The following is a 20879-nucleotide window of genomic DNA, read 5'->3' on the forward strand; positions in this document are numbered from 1 at the left end:
GGAAGGGGAGGGAAGAGAGATATAATAATTAATATAGCAGCACTTGGGGGGGGGATGTGGTGATAGTTGGACAGAATGGGGGGAGGGGCGGGGTTTATTTAGTTGGAGTTTGATGGTGGATCAGAATAAAAAATAAAATAAAAACAAGATGCCTTTTTGCAAAGAAGAAGAATGATAACTCCCGAGAGAGGGGGAAATCCTCCTCGTGCAGGAGCACGTCAGGCAATAGGAGAGAGGATAGGAGAGAGGAATTTACGACAGGGAAGGGAGAAGAAAGAAAGAAAGGAAGAAAAGCAGTGGTTGTGTGGATGCGGGAAAGTCGGGGAAGCGTCAGATGCATCTGGTCGGATGATTTTGATTATATTGATTTTATATTCATATTTATATTTATATTTCCTCCGTTTATTGATTATTATTGTGTGACGAACTTACAGAATAAACGAAAAAAGAAAAAAAAAAAAGAAGAGTTATCGGTGCTCAGATCGCATATCAAGTCAATATTCATGGCAATAATACCACCATACACGAAAAAGAAGATCCTCGATCGACCACATGTCCCGGCATATCCAACCAACAAACAACTTGTTCGACAACGGCGAAACGCTTTGTCTCCACGTCCTCTTTTTTACTCTCTTCTTCTTTATTTTTATTTTATTTATTTATTTAATTTTTTTTTTCTTCCTGCATTTTTTGCCCTGTCCTCCGTGCAAATCGGATGCCCCATGAGTGTCAACCACCTCTTTGGGTGAACGGGTAGCTGTACCTACATATATTTCTTCTTCGGGCCATCCCATCCAACGATTCCTCAAGGCTTTGTCCAAGGCTTCCAATAATTTATTGTTATTACAGAGTATTTCGTATACGGAGATAATCATATTATTGATCCACAAACCAGGCACCGTGGTTTGACCGACTCTCCATAATTGGTGTTATGCCTACCATATGGAATCATAATCCAGACCACCTGGATGGAATATTCAATCAATAATCTATGTTCAATAATCATAATCTAATATGATATTAATCTTAATACTTCGTATTAAGATCCACTAATACTTATATAGACACCACACATCAGACACCAAAAATTACTGTATCTGCTCTATCACCTCCATACAAGGCAACTAACAGGGTCTACGATAATAACACCTACTAGGCAATGTCACCATATCATCTCCCGCCTTTCTCTTCCGATTCGTCTCCATTTACCTGGATCTTTTCCGCTCTTCCCAATCATCCTGCTGGATATCGTCTGGGGTCTGTTTGTTTGCTATCTCTAGGTGCTCTCTTAGTTGCTTTTCTCATACGAGTTGGGACACGGACAAATTGAGAGAAAAAAAAAAAAAAAAAAAAGGAAAAAGAAAAAGAAAAAGAAAAGAATGGAAAAAGCAATAAAAGTCAAATCGAAAATCAAAAAATAAATCCCTTGGATCTTCGGTCAAAGCATCGAATGCGGAGCTTCCCCGAGAACCGCTACCCTTACTCTTCCTTACTCTTACTTACTACTGTAAGTACTGTCAAGTACTCGATGCCTGGTGTGTGCTACGATTAGTACCTAACCTGTACTTCTGCTTGCTCAACCGCTCTTTGTCTTCTCCCTTGCCTCTCCGTATACTTACTCTCTATGTATGATCGGCCATTTCTCGGCCGTCAGGTACTCATACTCGCCCTCTCCAATTGCCACAGAGCTTCTTACGATCGAGTCATCGATGCAATCATGGTCATCTTATCATCACATTCATACAGAAACTAGTCAACGCCAATTGTCAAAAGTACTGGTGGCGCCCTCTGACCCAACGACTTCCTCCCTGAGCTAAAATTCCCGACCGGCCCAATTGTCCTCTCCTCTCTGACTCCACTGGCAGCTCTTCCTCTCGTACAGAGTAGTTCCTGACTCTCGCCCTGATTGTTCTTCCCTAAGCGCGCGGGGCCACCTTGCTCAAATTCTCCTGCCGGGGTGATCCTGTATCCTGTTTTTCCTCTTCCAGTCTGTACTTTTGCTTGGTTTTCTTTTCTTTTTTCTATCCCGACTATCGTGGCCGCACTGCCGCCAGGAACCCTGCTCAATCGTACATCCTTACGGTTCGTTTGTCAATTCTCCCTGTCCACCCTGCAGTTTGCGTGTCCCAGACCCCGGTTTGTGCGGTGGTCTTGCAGCCGTCTTCGAATGATCTCTGCAGAATATTACGGACCACTGGATGACGTCTCCCCTAATACACCACCCCCGTTCCTGTCTTCCCTCCAGGCCCAGTCGACGCTTTGCCCTTCCACCCGCCCCGTCGGGGATTGCCAGCTCGCATACCCACCGGGGTCTCGTCTCCAAACCCCGATTGGAACATGCCTCCTGCTGACATCCCGTGAAGTTGCGAGGCCTCATCGACCTTGAACCCGTCCCCGTCGTTCAGTGTCGTCTGCCAAAGCGTTCGTAGCGACGAGCTCCACTCCTGGAGAGATCGTAGTCGATCCACGTCGCTAGCACTCTCAACCACAACGGTCCCACTCTCTTGGTCGATTTTAGCGTTGAGCTTCTTGTCGAGGATCAGAAAACTCAGAATGTCCTGCACCTCCGGAACGGATATCTTGATGTTCTTCGAGATAAATTTCAGCGAAAACCGCGTGTATGGGGCGATCAATTTGAGAACCGCCTTGGTCCGCATGTTGCGGCTGACCTCGTCAATGTTCTCCGCAATAAACGGATCCGCCAGTACATCCGGGTGTTTGCTCAGGATCGCTTCGTATGCATGGATATCGTCACGCTGATATGCATCCACTAGATCGGTCATGGCAGAAATGCGGGGGTCGCTCTTGTACGGCTTCGTCTCTTGCGAGTCAAATGGGTTGATATCCGACTTCATTAGCATCGTTGTCAGCACAAGGTACTTGAGAACCTGGATCCGTTGCATCGATCCCGCTTCATCATAATTGCGGAATGACTCGAAAAAGTCACTCTGCGCCTCCTCCCAGTTCTCCTCGCTCATGTGCATTTTTCCTCCACACTCGCGGATGATTCCCATGATTTTGGGGTGTGGCACGGCCGACCGTACACGGAGCGCACGCTGGTACAAAGCCTTGAGTCGCTTGTTGTTTTTCGTCTGTGCATACATTTGGATTTCCAGGGCGTATAATTCCAGTAGATAGGTCCCTTTGCCGGGGTCGTCCGAACCGTCCTCCCGTTGACATGCTTGGTGCAACTCTCGCACCTTTTTGATCAGCTGGTTGAAAGCCTTGCGTTCTAACCAGAGGCGAGCTAGTTTGATATTGGTCTTCAGCCACAGACGCTCGTTGTTCGTATTTTGGAAGGAGTTGAGGGTCAGGGAGTAGAATTCCTCCATGCACTGATAAGCCTTGTCGTCGTCTGAGCCCTTCTCTATGTAATCAAGCATGTTATTGATCGACTTTTCGGAGTAGTTGCGGGTGACGGCCGACTTGACGTAGGTGAGTAATTCGCGATAGTGTTCAACTGCCTAGGGGAAATGAATCAGCATGGCGTCGACACGGGCGGGAATACAGGAAGCTTACATCTCCATATCTTCCAAGCTTGAACTCGAGTTTGATGGCTTGTTTGAGTCCCTTGAACCCCCTATACGCATGTCAGCATCCAGCCTGACACCACGAGAAACCATAGCCGCATTTACCAATCGCCCTTGTCCTGTTCTAAGGTAGGTACCCCCAGGAATTCATCGATCGCGTCCTCCGGACTGTCCACCTTTATCTGTTTGGCATTATAGTATTTATTCTCGATTCCAATATCGCCAGACTCGTCATCCTCATCGGCATCCTCGTATTCGAAGTCATATCTGTGATCAACACCAGTCAGTTCGAGTCAACCAAAAAATACCAGGCGGAGAAGGGAACGTACTCCTCATCACCGGAATCCTGCATGAAATCATCGTCGTCAGACATTTTGAAGGGCTGTTTTCGCTTTCCAGGCGTGTACTGAATCTAGTGGATGACTTTTGGTTTAATCTGAGATGGATTTGTCGCTGTTCACGAGAGTTGGGGGGGAGAATTCAGAGCGTTGTTGAAAGAGAGAAAGAGCTTCTGGTGTTCTCCGGCCTCGAGCTCCCTCCCGCACCTATCGGGGCCTGGGGCCAACTCGGTCTCCCCGCGCTAAGGCGGCAGATGGGTCTGTAGTTAAGACATTCCACAGTCAAACATCTACTTTTGAGATTATTTCTAAATGCAATTTTACGGGTGGTTTGCCATTCTTTTTTGGTTTATTTGAGTCAAGATAGCCTTGGATGGTGATATTTTGGCGTTGAAGGTGCCTGTGCGCCTGTCTGCTGACGGCATGAAACACCAACCAGACGATGCCAAAAATACTAGAACTGCTTGTGTTCATGGCCTTGCAGTGGAAATAAGAGCCTTTTCTCGAGAAGGAATAACCACTTGAGTCAGTTCAACTCTTACGGCCGAAAGTAGAAGAAACTAATATGCAAGTAGATCCTTTGGTGAGTTTTCACGGCAGCTGGTCAAGGGTATTATGGAGTATCTGAATCAGGATATCCTGCCTGATATCAGTATTGAGAAGTTCAGATACGAAGAAGCCATTGTGCACGCGAAGGGCCATGAAGGATGAAACTGTTCTTGCAGACAGCGTCTAAGGGCTCGTGCCTTTCTGGAGACCTGAGAACTCTGGATCTCCGAGCAGCATCAAATGCCATTTTGAGCATTTTCTCATCCAGAAACATGGCCTCTAACTCAGGTGCTCACTGTTCAGAGTCGTTATCAACCTCTTAGCAGAGATCATCGTCACTTCCGCGTACTCCGTAATCCATGTTGACACTGGTTTATAGCGTAAAGCCGGTGAATGTAGTGAATATAAACGGCAACTCGAATCCGAAGACATTTCATGAATTATAATACGATAAGTGACGCTGTTATGGCAGGCATCTGGGCCATCGGCAGTTAAACATCACTGTGGAGATTGCGACAAGTCCGGACCACCAACTCGCAAAACACCAGGGCAAGACATGCGCGGCAGAGAACTGCGCCCTGTATAAAGCTTCATTTCGAAGAAACTCGAGAGTCAGGACGGACTCAGGCACCGCGGGAGGCGAAAGGAAATGAAGACTCTGTCCCCTTGGCCGATGGAGATTACCCTATTCGCTGATCCTTTTCAGGATCCGATGTCATCGACTCAGCACGGCCCAGGGACTCGCGCTGCCTTGCCTCTTCCAATTAATTTACTTGGACAACACCCACTGCCTCGCCGTGAAACCTTTTTCTTTTTCTATAATTATACACCCTTCCAGACTGACACACAAAATATCCGATTATATCTCCTTATAATACCCCTTTGCCTGCCTCGATCTCCGCATTTAACGGAAACCGCCCCCTCTCGAGATCGCTGGCCCTCTGTCCTCACGCCACCTAACGAACAACCCGGCAGTCTTTTCCCACAATGGAGTTATGCGGGCGTCAGAAAGTCGTTCAGCGCAAGATGGTGCTTTTGTCAGTGTCACCCGAATAAACTACGATAATACTTGTTTTGCAGGATTCTGACTGCTGGAGATAGAGGTGACGGTGCTTGCGGCAAGACTTCGGCCCTGAATGTGTTCACCAGAGGGTTGGCAGCCTACCCCGTATAATGATGACATCCCAACGAGACCACTAATTTTTGACTGCCAGGTTCTTCCCAACAGTCTAGTAAGGACGGATTCTGTGTCTAGAGTACTGCAATGGCAATGCGATATTAACCTTGACTTTTCCCCTGTGCTTTAGTGAGCCGACTGTCTTTGGTGCGCGCGCATTCCCCCCCCATTATGAAGTGATGATGTATGCTGACGATCCGCCTTTCCAGAGAACTATGTCCACGGTAAATTCTATTTTCTACGATACCCCTCTTTCGCGTACTGACATGTGACCCAAAGATATTTTCGTTGACGGTACACACATGGAGTTGTCTTTGTGGGACACGGCTGGCCAGGAAGAATTCGATCGATTGCGCGCGCTTTCATACGAGGATACCCATGTGATCATGCTTTGCTTCAGCGTAAGCACCGGCGTTCTGTTTTTTTTGATGATCGGCATTAACGACTATTGGGATATAGGTCGACAGCCCCGATTCATTCGAGAACGTGGCGAGCAAATGGACGGAGGAGATCTCCGAGAACTGCCCGGGCGTGAGAATGGTCCTTACGGCGCTCAAGTGTGACTTGAGAAAGGACGAGGATCTGAACGACAACACGAACACCATCACATTCGACCAAGGACTAGCCAAGGCAAAGGAAATCGGTGCCGTCAAGTATTTGGGTAAGAGTGGCAGGCCTTTTGGTAGACAGTTGGAGAACTAATATACTTTCCATAGAATGCTCTGCTGTCCAAAATCGCGGTATCAGAGAGACCTTTTACGAGGCAGCCAAGGTCGCCCTCGAGGTTAAGCCCCCAGGATCCAAGGGATCCAGTGGAGGATGTGTGATCCTCTAGAGGTCTCCGCCCGGTGGGTGTGGACACTATTCTGCTTCCTACGCCTTTTCATTTGATATCCTTTTGCGTTTTCTTTGCATTCAACGTCTGAGATCAAGAGCCGCACGACGTCCCCCCTGCGGCGACCACGAACCATGCGGACATTCAAATTGCTGCTTCGTCTACGGCTACTCCAGCATTTCAGCGCGACCATTTTTCACTTCTATTCTTCTATATATATATTTTCTAGGTTGAGGCAACCTCTTTTGTATTCTTCCTAATGCCTTCGATTTGAGTCCGTCACTGCTCAGGATGTCAAGTCTTTCGAGGGGTCTTTGCCATTCAATTGGCAATTTTTGATATTGCCCATCTTGTCTCATTCTTGCGGTGCGGATCGAAGAATCTGTTATTATTTATCCTCCATTTACTATAGACGTACGCACGTGTACTACTTATGATGATTTTGTTGTTATCTACCTGAAAGGGCTTTGAATCAATTGATACCTGTATTGTATCTCCGTTTGGAAGGCTTTACGCCAGTAACCAGGATATTAGTATGGATTCGATCACCGTAGATGATGTATGTGATGCAAAAGTCGAACGCCAGTCAACAAATGATTTTTATATACCTTGGTCTTCATGCGGTACGGTGTCACCCGATGAACATGACAGCATTGTCCCCGCATCAAAGCTTTATCCTAACTCTATACCTCAAGATCTTTTTCCTGGACACTGTATACCGAGTCAATCTTCTCCCCAGTTGCACCCTCTCCATAGGCAAAATCGGCATTCAGCCTCTGCACAAAAGCATCAACAAACCTCCCCGCAACATCATCAATGCTCGCCCCTCGCACGCCCTCGCCCTCCAAACTCGTCGTCTCCCTCCCTTCAAGCCCACACGCCACAATCTGCTGAAAATACCACATCGGCTCCTCGGTAACATTAAACCCAATTCCATAGCTACTGATATTCCTGCGGAGATGCACACCCACCGCGGTGACCTTCTTCGGCAACAGCCCGCTCGACGGCGACGACGGAGGCACCCACACGCCCGGATCCTCAGTGACGAGACCCTTCACCCCAAACCCGCCCAGGACGTCAATGACGCTATTCTCGAGTAACCGGATATGACATCGCGGGGTGAGGCCCAGACGGCGGAGATCAAGAATCGTGTATGCGACCATCTGGCCCGGTCCGTGGTAGGTTGTTTGTCCGCCGCGCAGGGTGGGGTGGTACTCTGCTATCGGGGAGCCATTGGAGGAGGAGAGGATGTGTCGGATTGGTTCTAGCGCTGGGGGGAGGGAGAGGGTCTTCGATGGAGGCGATGAGGATTGCGGAGAGGTGTTGGAGGGAGGCAGGTCTCGTCGGCCGGTTGTGTAGACGGGGTTTGGGGTGAAGGTGATGATTGTTGGATCGGGAGGGGGATTTGTAGCAGAGGATGCGGTAGCGGTAGGGTCTATTTTCTTATGGGCTAGGAGACGTGATGTGAGGGTTTGTTGGATGTTGGAAACGCGTGTGAATGGAGTGATGCTGGGGAAGTGAAGGTGTGCGAGTCTCATGATGCCGGCCGGATTGGTGAAAGGGTTCGAGGATGAATAGAGGTTAAGAAGTGATCGCACTGTTCATCGATGTATAATATGCACCATAGTCGAGGTGGATTTGGTCAATTGGTGTTGTCTGTCTTATTCGAGGCGGATCATCGGGTTGAGGCTTGGTGAAGACGTCAATTGCCCGCGGAATACGGAATACGGAGCAGCACAAGGCGAGTTATCCGGAAGCGATAAGCGTCGATGTCACTCCGTCAATAGCCGTTGCTTACGTCGATCATGTGACGTAGATTGTAGAATCGATTCTTGATGGTTATCTTTGTGAATAGTATACAATTAGACAAAGGTTGATGTGTAGTCCTCAAGTATTCATAGCTGACTTTTTTAATACGAGAGATTCATGCATCGCCTAACAGAAACAAGGTTTCAACGTAGAGCAGTTGCTCGTAAATCATAGTTCCCTTTTATTCATGAAAAACAAAAGAATGTACTGGGATCATAAAATCCAATGGAAAACTTCAACGTCACGGGGTATCGCCGTTAACCAGACCAGAATGTGGTTGTTCTTCACCCTCCGTGACCACCGTCCAGTCCCGTACACCACCCTTCCAGTCTGCGATACGGCCTTCGCGAACCCTGACAGTAACAACCCGGACATCACTATCGATGGAGAGACTGGGTCGTCTTTGTCCAATTTGCTGCTGCTGTTGGCCGAATGTGTTCATCTCTTCCTCCTCAAAAGTGTTATTCTCCAAATGTTTCTCCTTGCACCAGGATTCTTCTTCCGAGCCAGCTTCCAGGAAACGGGCTGTGCCTGTAATGGTCGTAGAGATGCTGGATAGGGCACTCGTATTCAAATTCATCAGCAAGCTCGCCAGCGACGAACGGGTCGCAGCAGGTGGCGGGGAGCCTTCACGGTCTCCAGTCGGCGCCCGGGTAGGTGGGCGATGGGACACCCAGTCGTGAACCAGAAGAGATACTCGTGGGTTAGTCAAGAGATGGTTAGTTTTTCGGGAGGAAGGATTGGTGGTCATGATAATTGTTGGGTGCGGGTCAAAGGGAGTTGAGGGCAGATAGGTGTAGGACATGAGAGAGATATGGGGAGTTAGGTCATCGCATGTTGCTAGATGAAGCTAGAATGAAGATCAGCGTCAATCCTAATCACAGAAATGAGGACAGGTGATAACACATACAAAACGTGAGTTCTTCAGGCACGAAATGACCTCCGAAGGCAAAGTGGTTGCGACGTGGGGGTGAGTGGTGGTAGCAGAAGCCTCGTAGGAGAGAGGAGGGTTGAGCGAGTCCGTCATAATGGGCACTTCTTTCTTTCAAGTTGGAAACCGAACAATGAAACTATCAACTTGATGATATCCCCAGTACAACGGTGAACAGAGATACGTAGCGGTGTGTGTGCTCGAAAAATCTCTCCGCTGCCAGGACTGCTCCAGCCTCGACCGACCGTTTACGGCCGGGCTCGATCGGATCGCCGCCACTGGATCCATCGACGTCATCAGACACTGCGATGCACTCGACGGAGATAAAGAGAGAGAGAAGGGGAAGGCAAGGAATTAAGGAACAAGGATTATTTATGGGGCTATGGGAACAGCATCTCAATAATCAAAACTGAAGAGTTAGTGATGCGCAATCGGCGTGGAGACATTGAAACAGCTGTCGTCATGATGGCTTCAGGAATCAGGGTCAAAACAGCGATGATCGTCTGTGCAAATAGGCAATGGCGGCAAAACCGTAGCATCAACACGATCAACAGCTGGATTATCATTATTAGACCATGCGTAAAACCTCAGCTGCTCTCCCTAATCTTACTAGTCAACTAGCAGTCGTATTCCTATATAGCCTGTGGTAGCCGGCCCAAGCTCCCTTCCCCGCACTCTGTCGCTTTCCCCAGCTTCTTCTTCCTCTTCCTCTTCTCCATCTCCCCTTTTTCTCATCCTGAAACAATCATACTGCCACGGCCATTCGTGTCCATCTGATTATTCCTGATCAACCGTGATTCGTACCCGAACTCCATCCTCTGGGGAGTTTGTCTTCTCCGCTTCCCTTGGTCCTGCTAAACGGCTGCTACCTGGTCCTTCTTCCGCTGCAGCTTCCCTTCCATCCTGTTTGGTCGTGTGTCCATCTGCCAACCGACCGACTTCCCTGTCCCTGCTCTTTCTCCTCCATCAACCCCCTCTCCCTCCTCTCTTCTTCATAACCCCTCCTACGTTTCCTTTTAACTGTCTTCCTGCTGCTATCCATCATTTGCATCTCTTGCATCAATCTTTGTTGTTTGCCGAGACTCACTACCTCACCCCTTGCAAACCTTTCCTCTCCCCTTTTTTTTTTATCTGCAGCGTTTCTGTTGTGTACCACCCAACATGCTCGCACCACGCTATTTGCGCCCTGTTTCTTCACTGGTGCGGCCTTTTAGCTCTTCCACCACCCTGTGTCGTGCTCCCTCCATCCGTGACATTACCCCCGACTCGGCTGCTGAGTTCAATGCCCGCCAGAAAGAGTTTCGTGAGAATTTGGAAGTAGCTCGCAAGAAGAAGGAACAGCAAGAGAGTCAGTCTGTCGATGCTTCTGCCTCTGCCTCTGCCTCATCATCCCCTGCATCCCGTGATCGTCTCCGTGAGTACGCTACCGCTCCCACTGCTCCGCAAGCGAGCAATGCGAGCAGTAACACCAGTCATGTTTTTGACGCCGCTGCAACTCTTGACAATAGGTCACTGGGCTTACTGTCCACGCATCGTTCTATAGGAGAAAAACAACTGCTGGACGCTAACCAGTCCCCCAAACGGGGTGCTCTTTCGTCGCTCATCTACGGAACACGGGAAGGCCAACAGCTTGATAAAGATATTGAACGCTCCTTTTCGCAAGTCCTTGCCCGCGGAAAATATGTCCATTCGATCGTTTTCCACGAAGTAAAGCCCGACAAAGTAGACGAGTATGTTGAACTCGTCAGCAAGTGGTATCCCCGTATGGCGGGGATGGAAGAAAACCGAGTGAATTTGGTTGGAAGCTGGCGCACTCAAGTTGGAGACAATGACACATTTGGTATACATAGCCATACAGCTCCCCTGTTCCTTTGAGCTGTTTCCATGCGCGTTTGGTATGCTAACCCTGCGCCCACAGTCCACATCTGGGAGTACCAACGTTATGAAGGTTATCATGCCTCACTTCACTCTATCTCCCAACACCCAGAATTCCCCGAGTTTGACCGAAAGTTGAAGAGTTTGATCAAGAGCAAGAAGACGTCGTTGATGCAGGAATTCTCTTTCTGGCCAACGACCCCACCGCGCCGCCTTGGCGGACTTTTCGAGCTTCGATCCTACACACTTCACCCTGGAAACTTGCTCGAATGGGAGACACACTGGCGAAACGGTCTCAAGGCGCGCCGGGAAGTCATGGAGGGAGTTGGCGCCTGGTTCGTTCAAATCGGTGAATTGAACACCGTGCACCACCTGTGGCAGTTTGCAAATCTCGAGGAGCGCAAGATTCGCCGTGAGCTGTCATGGGGCATCGAGGGTTGGGCAGATACTGTTCACAAGACAGTCCCACTCATTCAGACCATGCAGAGTCGGATTCTGACCCCTATGCTTTGGAGTCCCGTGGGTTAAAAGACGTGTAGTTTGAATCCCACGGAGCTAGCTCCTCAAATTGCTAGCGCAATCTCATATTAGCCGGCCGGTTAGGCAGGCAGCTCGGATTTTTTTTCGGGAAATCGCTGAGCGCCATGGATGTGAGTGGACAAGACCAAAGGAGCAAGTGCTGGTTGTGATGGTGCTGCAGTTGATGAAGCATTGGTGATTCATAAGTGATCTGGGGATTGTTTTGAATTGTTCTGACGGTCCTTTTAAAAGGAAGATTGGAACAAGCATTATTTGGTCTACCCACTACCCACTACTCTACTGTATTAGGCTATCGTACCACTTTAGTGTATGAGATATGGCATTTCATCACTTGTACCTATTTACCATGAATCAAATGCGCTGTTTTTCCTTTCACTCTTATCTTCAAGTAATCATTCAAAATTCCCACCCTTCGAAGCAAATTTTTTAGCGACTCCGATCCCCCAAGTCCACCAATCCCAATCCCAGTCCCAACTCTCAACTCTCAGCTTTCAGCTCGCTCAGACACTACCCCACTTTTTATCACGGCTTCTTCCATGGCGATCAGTAAATTAAACCACCATCACAAATCGTCTTCGACAAATGACATCGTGTCCTGTGCGATGCACGTGGGCCGCCGTCGAAGAGAACCGAGCCCGGTTTGCCTACTGTGACGAGTGTTCCCCGCCTTGCTAAGGAAACTTTGGCATGTTGTTTTTCCGGCAGAAAAAAAAATCAACAGACTTGCGCACCAGCTGCTTGTTTTCTTCCCAACGAATCTTCCCCTCGCAGCTCTGGGTTTCTGAATTCAAAACAGCCCAGATAACCGTCAATTTTCGCTACTTCTTTGACTATTTCCATCTCCCTCTGCGAGCATCACCCAAGTTTGCAGCTTCTGACCACCCCCTGTCTTGGTCATTTCACCGCCAGGTCGTATCAGAAGAAAAGAACTCCGAAGGAATTCTCCACAGCTTCTTCCCCGTAGACGGGGATTGAGAGGAAGGACAAACCATAGAAAAAGCTTAAGATGGTCTACATTCGCCAACATCAACTGCCCAAACTCCGGGAATACCGGTATTCTGGGGTCGACCATTCGCTTATAAGCCGTTATGTCCTCAAGCCGTTTTATAATAAATGTGTGATCAACTGTTTTCCCATGGGTATGGCGTAAGTAGAGTCCCTTGAAGAGGAACTTGGTGCTGGCTAGATAGTTTACTGACAGCATTCTCTCTTTAGGCCTAATGCCGTAAGTTCTCTCTAACTGCTTCATTTCCCTGGTCCGGTCAAATTGGAACAGAATAATAATGAGCGGAATCATTACGCCGGTAGATTACCCTGACGGGATTCTTATTCGTGGTATTTAATCTCGTCACCATGCTATGGTATAATCCAACGCTAGACCGTGATTGCCCGCCATGGGTTTATGCCAGCTGCGCTCTGGGGCTTTTCCTATACCAAACTTTTGATGCCGTAGATGGCATGCAAGCGTAAGCATCCGTGATATCCCTTTTTGCGCGTCTATGGACTAAATCTGACTGAATTGTTTTGTATCTATAGCCGGAGAACAAGACAAAGTGGTCCTTTGGGTGAATTGTTCGATCACAGTACGTGGAATGCTTCCTCGAAGAGAAAATAGATATTGACCTTTGTTTCTTTCAGGTGTCGATGCATGCAACACTGCCTTGGGTGTTTTGATTTTTTGCGGTACGATGAACTTTGGCCAGTCATGGGCAACTATATTGACACTTTTTGGATGTATGTTGGATCCTCTGCTATTTCTGGAGTATATGTGCTGATATGGTTAGCGACCATGACTTTCTACGTTCAAACTTGGGACGAGTACTACACCCAGGTTCTGACTCTGGGTATTATCTCAGGTCCCGTTGAGGGCGTTCTCACCCTCTGCGTTGTCTTTGGATTTACGGCCTATGTGGGTGGTGGCAGTTTCTGGCACCGGGCCATGTTCGAGACAATTGGCGTTCCCAGGCTGGAATCCGTCCCAAAGGAATTGTACGAGATGCGCTTTACGGACTGGTATTTGGTGTACGGTGGAATCCTGCTCTTCTTTGCCACCGGCTCAAGTATCCTACACGTCATCCAAGTTCAAAAGGAACGTGGCCAGGATCCCATCAAGCCACTTTACGGCCTTCTTCCTCTTGTTGCTGTGTGGACACTTGTTCCAGCTTACCTTCACTTGCAGCCGACAATTTTGGAGAACCATATTGTTCCGTTCGTGCTTTATGTAGGCTTGATCAACGCCTACGCTGTGGGGAGAATGATTGTCGCTCACTTGATCAAGGGCGAATTCCCTTACATCAACATTCTTCTGGGGCCTCTTGCTTTCGGCGTGTTTGACAGTGCTGGTCCCCTCCTTGGTCTCTGGCCGAGTCTCATCGGAAACGGGGCGTGCCAGGTTGGATTCGTGTTTGTCTGCTTGGGTCTGGCGATTGGTGTCTATGGAAGTTTCGTGGTAAGTTTAATCCATTTTGCTTTGAAATTGATACCTACAGCAGTGCTAATTACTTGACAGTATGATGTGATCACCACGATCTGTGACTACATCGACATTTGGTGCTTAACCATCAAGCACCCGCACGTCGAAGAGAAACCAAAGATCAGCGGACAGGCTGATGGTGTCTCGAAGAAGACGCTTTAATGATTGACAATCTTCTCGGATGTTCCACTTGCATATAAAATATGCGACACGATCCATGAATTATGTACGAGCGTGGTATCTTGTTCATTTACTCCAGAGTGGGTATTGACCTACTCCATTTTTTTTTTTTTTTTTTCGGGGAAGAGATTGGTTGTAATGTGTCTCAGGAGCGATCGAGGAAGACTTTTTTTGTTTTGAATTGGAGCTACGATGTACTCCATACCATAGACTATTTATGCATATACATCAGTGCATACATGCATTGCTGGGCTGGAAACCCAGCATACGATCATGGATGATTGTACTGCCTTAGAATATTAGATGAGAATTAGCAAATAGAAACAATTGTATTATGATATCATCAGATCTTACTTTGGACAATCTTCCATCCACCAGCGACTACAAATCACAGGTCTCACGACTCTTCTAGATGGTCTGACTGAGATCATGAAGTCTAGATGTAAATGGATAACTAGATCGATCCAGCATATACGAGCAACTTCGATCAAATCCTGGCCGCTGATTGGCTGCATCCCGGGCCGACATGGGGTAAACGCACGGGCCAAGCAAAGCCTACTGGAAAAGGAGAGCTTAGCGAGGGTTCGAACCCTACTCTCCCCAAACGGGACGGTTTGGGTGTGACGCCGTCGACAATTCCCTTCCATCTCCACGAGACCACCTCTTCCGCTTCACACCCTCAAGCAGGCCATCTCCATCAGCGCTCCATTCAACCTCCTTCGCTGATCGACTTATAGTCTCGTCAAGATGGTGAGTTTTCATCGCCTTTTTGCCTGCTTATCGGGCCTTTGACGATGATCCTGGATAGTCGGGCCTGGTTGCACAGACCTGGCATGTCTACCTTCGGGGGTCATCGTCGCCGTCGCCGTCGCCAAATTTTCATCGGCCTTGAACGGATGAACAACTTGTCTAACATGTCCTTTTTTCCACTATAGGTTCTCGCGATTGACCTCCTCAACCCCTCGCCTCAGGCTGAGGCCCGCAAGCACAAGCTCAAGGTATGCAAATTTTGGGCTCATCGATACACAACCCCGTTCCTTCCACCAAGATAGTTTGGATGACTGACTTGGACCTTTTCTCGCACCACAGCAACTTGTGCCCGGTCCCCGCTCCTTCTTCATGGACGTCAAGTGCCCCGGCTGCTTCACCATCACCACCGTCTTCTCGCACGCCCAGACCGTTGTCATCTGCGCCGGATGCTCCACCGTTCTCTGCCAGCCCACCGGTGGTAAGGCCAGACTCACTGAGGGATGCTCTTTCCGCCGGAAGTAGATGTCACGCCGTACCGAGCCGAGGCGATGATGAAAGAAATGTGGCGTTCTTCTTCGACGATGGATTAATATTTTTTGAGGGAGCAGATACAGATAGAAGATGGAATCCTCGCCCTTTGCGAGAAACCCAAAAAATTTTACAATGTTCGAAGGCAACCCACAAAACAAAAAGCGTGACAAGTGTGTTCTAAGCTTATTTTTTCCACATGGAGGGGAGTTCCGGATATCTGCCACATGAATCGGTCCAACTATATCAACTTGTTTTTTTCTTCCTTTTCTTGCACCCTAACGTTCTTCCATTGTTCCTCCTTGTTCTCTGTGCACTGGCTTTGTACGACGTGTTTTCGGATGGAATGTATCTCAACGAAAAAAATCGGACGATGGGATATCTAAAAGAAAAGACATCTGCATGAGCCTTGCTGGATGATACAGGAATCCGGATATCAAAAGACAGCGAACTACGACTTTTGACGATGTGAATGACTGGATTGGCTGGCAATGTGCTAGGAAAGCGGTGCCTTGGATAACCTTGGATGTGCTTGATGGCAGACATACTTGTGCTTGGTTGCAGACCGTGTAGCCTATGGATGTATGCTAAAAGTGAATCCAAGTCGATATCCAGTCCCTCCCATCCGTCCTCGTATGAATAGTTTATGCATTGTATGACGTATGATATTTTGAAGCAGCACTCCGCACCTGTAGCATCCGTCTAGAATATGTAGTGTATTCTCATTATGCTTGGAACATCTGCCATCACATTTAACTAGGCACTACATATCGTAGAGCCTCGCCCTTGAAGGCTTGACATGCCCATTTGCCCCACCTGGTCATAGCCAGCGTCTATCGATAACATTAGTGCCATTGAGCCCTTGTATGTACGAGCGGTGAGACATCTATGTCCTGCATAATCTGAAGGATTCTGGAATCGAAATCGGACAATTCGATGATGTGTGCTGCATGTAACATAGTCCAATAGCTGTGTATAAATGACAATGCCACGTCATCTGAGCGAGAGCACTCATATTTATTCTCTATTTCAGAAATGCAAGTTCTATACTCTTGTACACAGGATACCCATCACCAATAGCATATTCAAAACCAGCTTCTTTTCCTGAGTATATATAGTCCACGCCGTGTAACTTTCCCCACACAGACCCATTGGCTATATGCCTAGCTTAAACATCACTCAATGCCTTAGCCTTGCTCCGAATATCATCACCAAAGTCCACCGGGTTGGATGGGTCACCGCCCGTAAGGAGGGCCAGTTTGCCCGTCGTATCATTCACCAGGATATTGGCAAAGTTGTTTCGACCATATACCTCCGAGACCTGATCGCGGGCGGCCTTGTCGCCGGATGTGTGCTTTTCAACGTCAATGTCTTTGAGTTGCTTGTAGGTGTTGCGGACCAAGTCGTAGAGGAAGAAGAAGGTTGGGTGGGGGCTTGGAGGTTGCATTTGGGGGATGTGACTCGAAGGAACTTTAAAGGGAATTGTCAGTTTGATGGCTATTAGGATGATAGGAAGTGATTTGATTCATTCCACGTTGTGGGAGAGGGTGGACGTACTGAAGCAGCTCGGTCATGGCAGTGTCGGCCTTGGTGAGGTCGAAGTTCCAGGTTTCAGACGCCATTGTGAAGTATTAATGGGGATATAAACTTGATTAATACTTGGCCAAGTGTAGGAATAGATGCTGATGGTTCTCATAGATGGATGTTTGTTGTTGACAGTTGAGCTCATACTTTGAGGGGAGATGACTACTCCGCCTTTGGTTATCTTATCAGCGATCCCACTCGAGTAATCAATATCTTCACATTCGCTCTTTCTCTCTCCCTCCCCTCGCACCAGTCTATTTTATTCAATCGCTGATGCAAAGGCCAGTCCTGCTATCTGAATTCAATCGTCTACTCAGCAATCCGTTTTATCGATCTCCCTGTCGCTTCCTATCCACCATCATCATGACTCCCCGCCAACCTCTCAAACTCCTCATGCTCCATGGTTACACCCAATCTGGCGCCCTCTTCCATGCCAAATCCCGCGCCTTGATCAAACACATCACCAAGGCTTTTCCCCTCCACGAAGTCGCCGCCATCTACCCCACGGGCCCCATTCATCTCAACCCCGCCGATATCCCCGGCTACGAACCCTCCCCAAACAATGACATGGACGAAGCCGTCGAAGCCTACGGATGGTGGCGCCGCTCCAACACTGCCGACCCACCCCTTTATCTTGGTCTCGAGGATGGTTTGGATGCTGTCGCAAAGGTTCTTCGCGATGAAGGCCCCTTTGATGGTGTAATTGGGTTCTCGCAGGGTGCTGCCTTGGCCGCGATGGTGGCCGGCTTGCTCGAACCCGGACGGAAGGATACCTTTGCCAGGGTTGCGGAGCAGGATAAGGGTAACAGTGATGGAGTTACTGGATTTTCTTTCCCGTCGGGCTTTGACTCGCTTTCGCATCCGCCTCTCAAGTTTGCGCTGTGCTATAGTGGGTTCCGCTCGCCGGGTGCGCGGTACCGGGCTTTCTACGAGGATCCCGCGATTCAAACTCCTGTGCTGCATGTGTTGGGTTCTTTGGACTCGGTCGTGGATGATAGTCGCAGTCGGTCGTTGATTGAGGCCTGTGCCGGTGATCCAGAGAAGGAAGATAAGGTGGTTTGGCATCCCGGTGGTCATTTCTTGCCTAGCCAGCGGCCGTATTTGGATGCCGCGGTGAGGTTTATTAAAGAGCGACTGGACGGTCAGGGTGGTAAGGGCCAGGAAGAAGAGGAAGATGTTCGAGACATGGATTTGCCATTCTAGAGTATTGCGCATGGTAGATACCTCCTGTTTTATATATACTACTGCTGCGTCTAGCGTTTTATCGGCATCTTTGGACAATACAATTGACGATTTATACGATAGAGATAACTAATTACCATTTACACGAAAAGCATGCAATGGTGAGCATTATTCAATGTGGTCTACCGTAGATTATTTTACACGCTGTTGAAAACATCCAGCGCCAATTCATTCATGTCCGCTATCCACATAAAGTCCTTGAAGGTAGGCATTTTAACGAGCCTTGCCCTTCTCGCCCCGGGTCGGAAGGATTCTGGCCATCATCTCTTCCTTGGTGATCAAGTGATCGATGCGCTCCAACAGACCCAAAAGGCTCTTCATGTCACTGCTCCATTCGTTCAACACGTCATCCGCATCGCGGGGTTTGGAGAAGCTGATCAATCGAGCAGGGCGGTCAATCTTGGCGTAAATAGTCTTCAACATAACCAGTTCGCTAATGTACTTCTCCGTCTCTTCTTCCGTCAGGTCCAACAGCTCGGTGAGGCGGCCCATTTGAATGCGAGTGTAGTACTTGGCCACCACGCGGACATTGTGCTCGATCACGCGCTTCCGAAAATCTTGCCATCTCTTGTGTCGCTGGTCATCAGTGGACTGCGCGGGCTTAGCATCGAAAACATCGGTGTCACATAGATGAGGTCCGAATTGCTCCGCAACAACCGGCCAGCGCATGAGCTCATGAATGGTAAACATCTTAACCAACCGACTTTCCATGGGAACCACAGAAAGTCGGCTATCTTGTTGGATGCGGTGCAGCAGGTCTGACTGCTCATTGTCATAGGGCGACAGAACGATGTAGTAAACAATTCGGGCAAGCACCTTTATGCAGTGTTAGCGATGGGAACGAGCCACAAAAAAAAATATTAGATGTAAATCTTACTGCTCGCAGTTGCTCTGGGTTGTTTTCCACCGACTCTGTGTCCAAAACCTCTCTGTAGTGTTTGCAAACCTCGAGGTACTTGTAGTCATGGTTGGAAAGGACGATTTGTTGTTCGTAGTAGCGAAGCTTCAAATCCGTCACATCATCATCGACTTCCATCGGGGCTTCATCAGGGCCACGAGTCTTTTCTCTTTCCTCAGCCTCCTTCTTGAGCTTCTCAATCTGTTCGGGGGTCTTCTTCGGCTTGCGGTTAAAGTATCGCTTGTTGATCTTGCGGCTCAGAATGGTAGCCTGCGTCCAATCGCCTCTTTCTATGCAAAGAGAAACTTGTTCCAAGATGAACTCTGTCTTTTCTCTTCTGGTCATGGAACCAAAGGTCTCCACCTGCAACTCGCACAAAATGTCGGCAGCGGCGTTAAGGTCGCCTTGGGACTTCCTGATATTAGATAGGATGCGGGTGACACGGGCTCTCTCAACTTCGACGAAGATCTGCGAACCACATTAGAAACTGCACCGAAGCTGTACAAGGGAAACGACCAACCTTTCCCTCAGTCACTGTTCGCAAAGTTTCAATGACGGAAAGCTTAACATCCAAGTTAGGGGTTTCGTCAAGGAATCCCATAACCGTCTGCACCATCCTTGTTGTAGCCTGCTTAAGCTGTCCATGTTTCTTGGATAGAAGGAGCACTTGGTCGTTGAGGAGGTTCCAATCGCCGGAGTTCTTGCTGAGTGTGACGATAGTGATGAGGAGTCTGGATGTGGTGGGCAGATCGGAGGCCTATATTTCAAATCAATATTAGACACAAAACCGTGATAAAGAGACAACAATAAGATGTCATACCTGTCTTGCCTGCTTCTCCAGCACCAAGAGCTTGTCAATAGCACCCTGGACATCGGTCTGCCAAACCATGTCAGCATTTGATTTGTTTCATTATCGCAAGCCAGTTCGCACCTTTGCCAGCGCCTCCGCCTCTGGGATCAGCTTGTCAGCATCCTTGGTGAAGTCCTTCTCGGCCTTCAAGATGCCGCCGTCAGACATGGTGACGAAAGCTGGTGCGTCACGTCGTTGAAAGTTGGAAATCGATAGGTGTAAGAGGGGGGATTCAGTAAACCAGGCAAGCTAAGTATGCACTAGCCTGAGGTCGAATTAGGGTGATGTGGAGGGGAGGTTTTGGATGGGAATGGGCATGAAGCTCTGACGAGGTCTACGCCCTTCTGCGGAGTTGCTTCGAGCTGGCTGGCGGAAGCTGTCCCTCACGTGATCTGAAATCAGCGACGGTGAGTGCAGCTGGACTTGCGATGGTCAACAAACACCCTTTTCTACGTGAGATTGCAGCAGCCATCCTGCTTTTCTTTTCTTCCTGCTCTCTAGAAGGCCATGTATCATGTAGCATGGACGACCTGTCAACAATTGAGCAAGAATGCTCTTCATTCTATCATCAATGCGACTGAACACTAACTACAGAATGGGATCGAAGCCCACACCACACCAGATGCACTGTCCATGATGAAACCATAGCCGGGAATCTAGTCTGAATACCCTCAAAAACAGCCGAGAGCGTCTGCTGGCTGGCACTTCTGCTTCTTTCACGGCAAACCCGTTCAGGATGTCAACGTTCCCCAGGTGCTTAGATAAGCGGCACACCGCGATCACGCAATCA

The 20879-nt window shown here is 48.6% G+C and overlaps 10 protein-coding genes across 10 annotated transcripts; 5 read left to right on the plus strand and 5 right to left on the minus strand.

Moving 5' to 3' along the window:
- Window positions 1-2210: 2210 nt before the first annotated feature.
- On the minus strand, window positions 2211-3903 carry ASPWEDRAFT_173595 (putative COP9 signalosome subunit 2 (CsnB); the record flags this gene model as incomplete). Its single annotated transcript, XM_040831105.1, has 4 exons — window positions 2211-3464; window positions 3520-3580; window positions 3636-3797; window positions 3860-3903. The coding sequence occupies 4 exons, from the start codon at window positions 3901-3903 to the stop codon at window positions 2211-2213; spliced, it is 1521 nt and encodes a 506-aa protein (XP_040687849.1).
- Window positions 3904-5404: 1501 nt separating this feature from the next.
- rho3 (Rho family GTPase RHO3) lies at window positions 5405-6429 on the plus strand (the record flags this gene model as incomplete). The annotated part of the gene is made up of 8 exons (XM_040828416.1): window positions 5405-5454; window positions 5519-5569; window positions 5632-5649; window positions 5725-5741; window positions 5804-5818; window positions 5874-5995; window positions 6054-6255; window positions 6311-6429. The coding sequence occupies 8 exons, from the start codon at window positions 5405-5407 to the stop codon at window positions 6427-6429; spliced, it is 594 nt and encodes a 197-aa protein (XP_040687850.1).
- Window positions 6430-7112: 683 nt separating this feature from the next.
- Window positions 7113-7967, minus strand: ASPWEDRAFT_52454 (lipoyl(octanoyl) transferase LIP2; the record flags this gene model as incomplete). Its single annotated transcript, XM_040837752.1, has 1 exon — window positions 7113-7967. One exon carries the CDS (start codon window positions 7965-7967, stop codon window positions 7113-7115), a length of 855 nt encoding a protein of 284 aa, XP_040687851.1.
- A 233-nt stretch (window positions 7968-8200) lies between these two features.
- ASPWEDRAFT_42100 (pyridoxamine 5'-phosphate oxidase family protein) lies at window positions 8201-9398 on the minus strand. Its single transcript, XM_040835709.1, has 2 exons — window positions 9149-9398; window positions 8201-9088 (listed from the first exon to the last, which is right to left on the minus strand). Exons 1-2 carry the CDS (start codon window positions 9263-9265, stop codon window positions 8480-8482), a joined length of 726 nt encoding a protein of 241 aa, XP_040687852.1. The 5' UTR covers window positions 9266-9398; the 3' UTR covers window positions 8201-8479.
- A 932-nt stretch (window positions 9399-10330) lies between these two features.
- On the plus strand, window positions 10331-11572 carry ASPWEDRAFT_173599 (NIPSNAP family protein; the record flags this gene model as incomplete). The annotated part of the gene is made up of 2 exons (XM_040831106.1): window positions 10331-11009; window positions 11088-11572. The coding sequence occupies 2 exons, from the start codon at window positions 10331-10333 to the stop codon at window positions 11570-11572; spliced, it is 1164 nt and encodes a 387-aa protein (XP_040687853.1).
- A 1018-nt stretch (window positions 11573-12590) lies between these two features.
- ASPWEDRAFT_112598 (aminoalcoholphosphotransferase) lies at window positions 12591-14219 on the plus strand (the record flags this gene model as incomplete). Its single annotated transcript, XM_040828341.1, has 7 exons — window positions 12591-12730; window positions 12800-12809; window positions 12893-13050; window positions 13121-13167; window positions 13223-13318; window positions 13369-14033; window positions 14094-14219. The coding sequence occupies 7 exons, from the start codon at window positions 12591-12593 to the stop codon at window positions 14217-14219; spliced, it is 1242 nt and encodes a 413-aa protein (XP_040687854.1).
- Window positions 14220-14984: 765 nt separating this feature from the next.
- Window positions 14985-15509, plus strand: ASPWEDRAFT_52458 (40S ribosomal protein eS27; the record flags this gene model as incomplete). Its single annotated transcript, XM_040837753.1, has 3 exons — window positions 14985-14987; window positions 15173-15235; window positions 15327-15509. 3 exons carry the CDS (start codon window positions 14985-14987, stop codon window positions 15507-15509), a joined length of 249 nt encoding a protein of 82 aa, XP_040687855.1.
- Window positions 15510-16439: 930 nt separating this feature from the next.
- ASPWEDRAFT_42102 (uncharacterized protein) lies at window positions 16440-17089 on the minus strand. Its single transcript, XM_040835710.1, has one exon. The coding sequence runs from the start codon at window positions 16960-16962 to the stop codon at window positions 16684-16686; it is 279 nt and encodes a 92-aa protein (XP_040687856.1). The 5' UTR covers window positions 16963-17089; the 3' UTR covers window positions 16440-16683.
- Window positions 17090-17191: 102 nt separating this feature from the next.
- ASPWEDRAFT_563966 (alpha/beta hydrolase) lies at window positions 17192-18434 on the plus strand. Its single transcript, XM_040838285.1, has 2 exons — window positions 17192-17301; window positions 17386-18434. Exon 2 carries the CDS (start codon window positions 17463-17465, stop codon window positions 18300-18302), a length of 840 nt encoding a protein of 279 aa, XP_040687857.1. The 5' UTR covers window positions 17192-17301; window positions 17386-17462; the 3' UTR covers window positions 18303-18434.
- On the minus strand, window positions 18426-20458 carry ASPWEDRAFT_42105 (proteasome regulatory particle lid subunit RPN5). Its single transcript, XM_040835711.1, has 5 exons — window positions 20171-20458; window positions 20060-20116; window positions 19760-19996; window positions 19219-19707; window positions 18426-19157 (listed from the first exon to the last, which is right to left on the minus strand). The coding sequence occupies exons 1-5, from the start codon at window positions 20255-20257 to the stop codon at window positions 18555-18557; spliced, it is 1473 nt and encodes a 490-aa protein (XP_040687858.1). The 5' UTR covers window positions 20258-20458; the 3' UTR covers window positions 18426-18554.
- Window positions 20459-20879: the final 421 nt, after the last annotated feature.

The sequence above is a fragment of the Aspergillus wentii genome (assembly GCF_001890725.1).
Source record: "Aspergillus wentii DTO 134E9 unplaced genomic scaffold ASPWEscaffold_5, whole genome shotgun sequence".
NCBI lineage: Eukaryota > Fungi > Ascomycota > Eurotiomycetes > Eurotiales > Aspergillaceae > Aspergillus > Aspergillus wentii.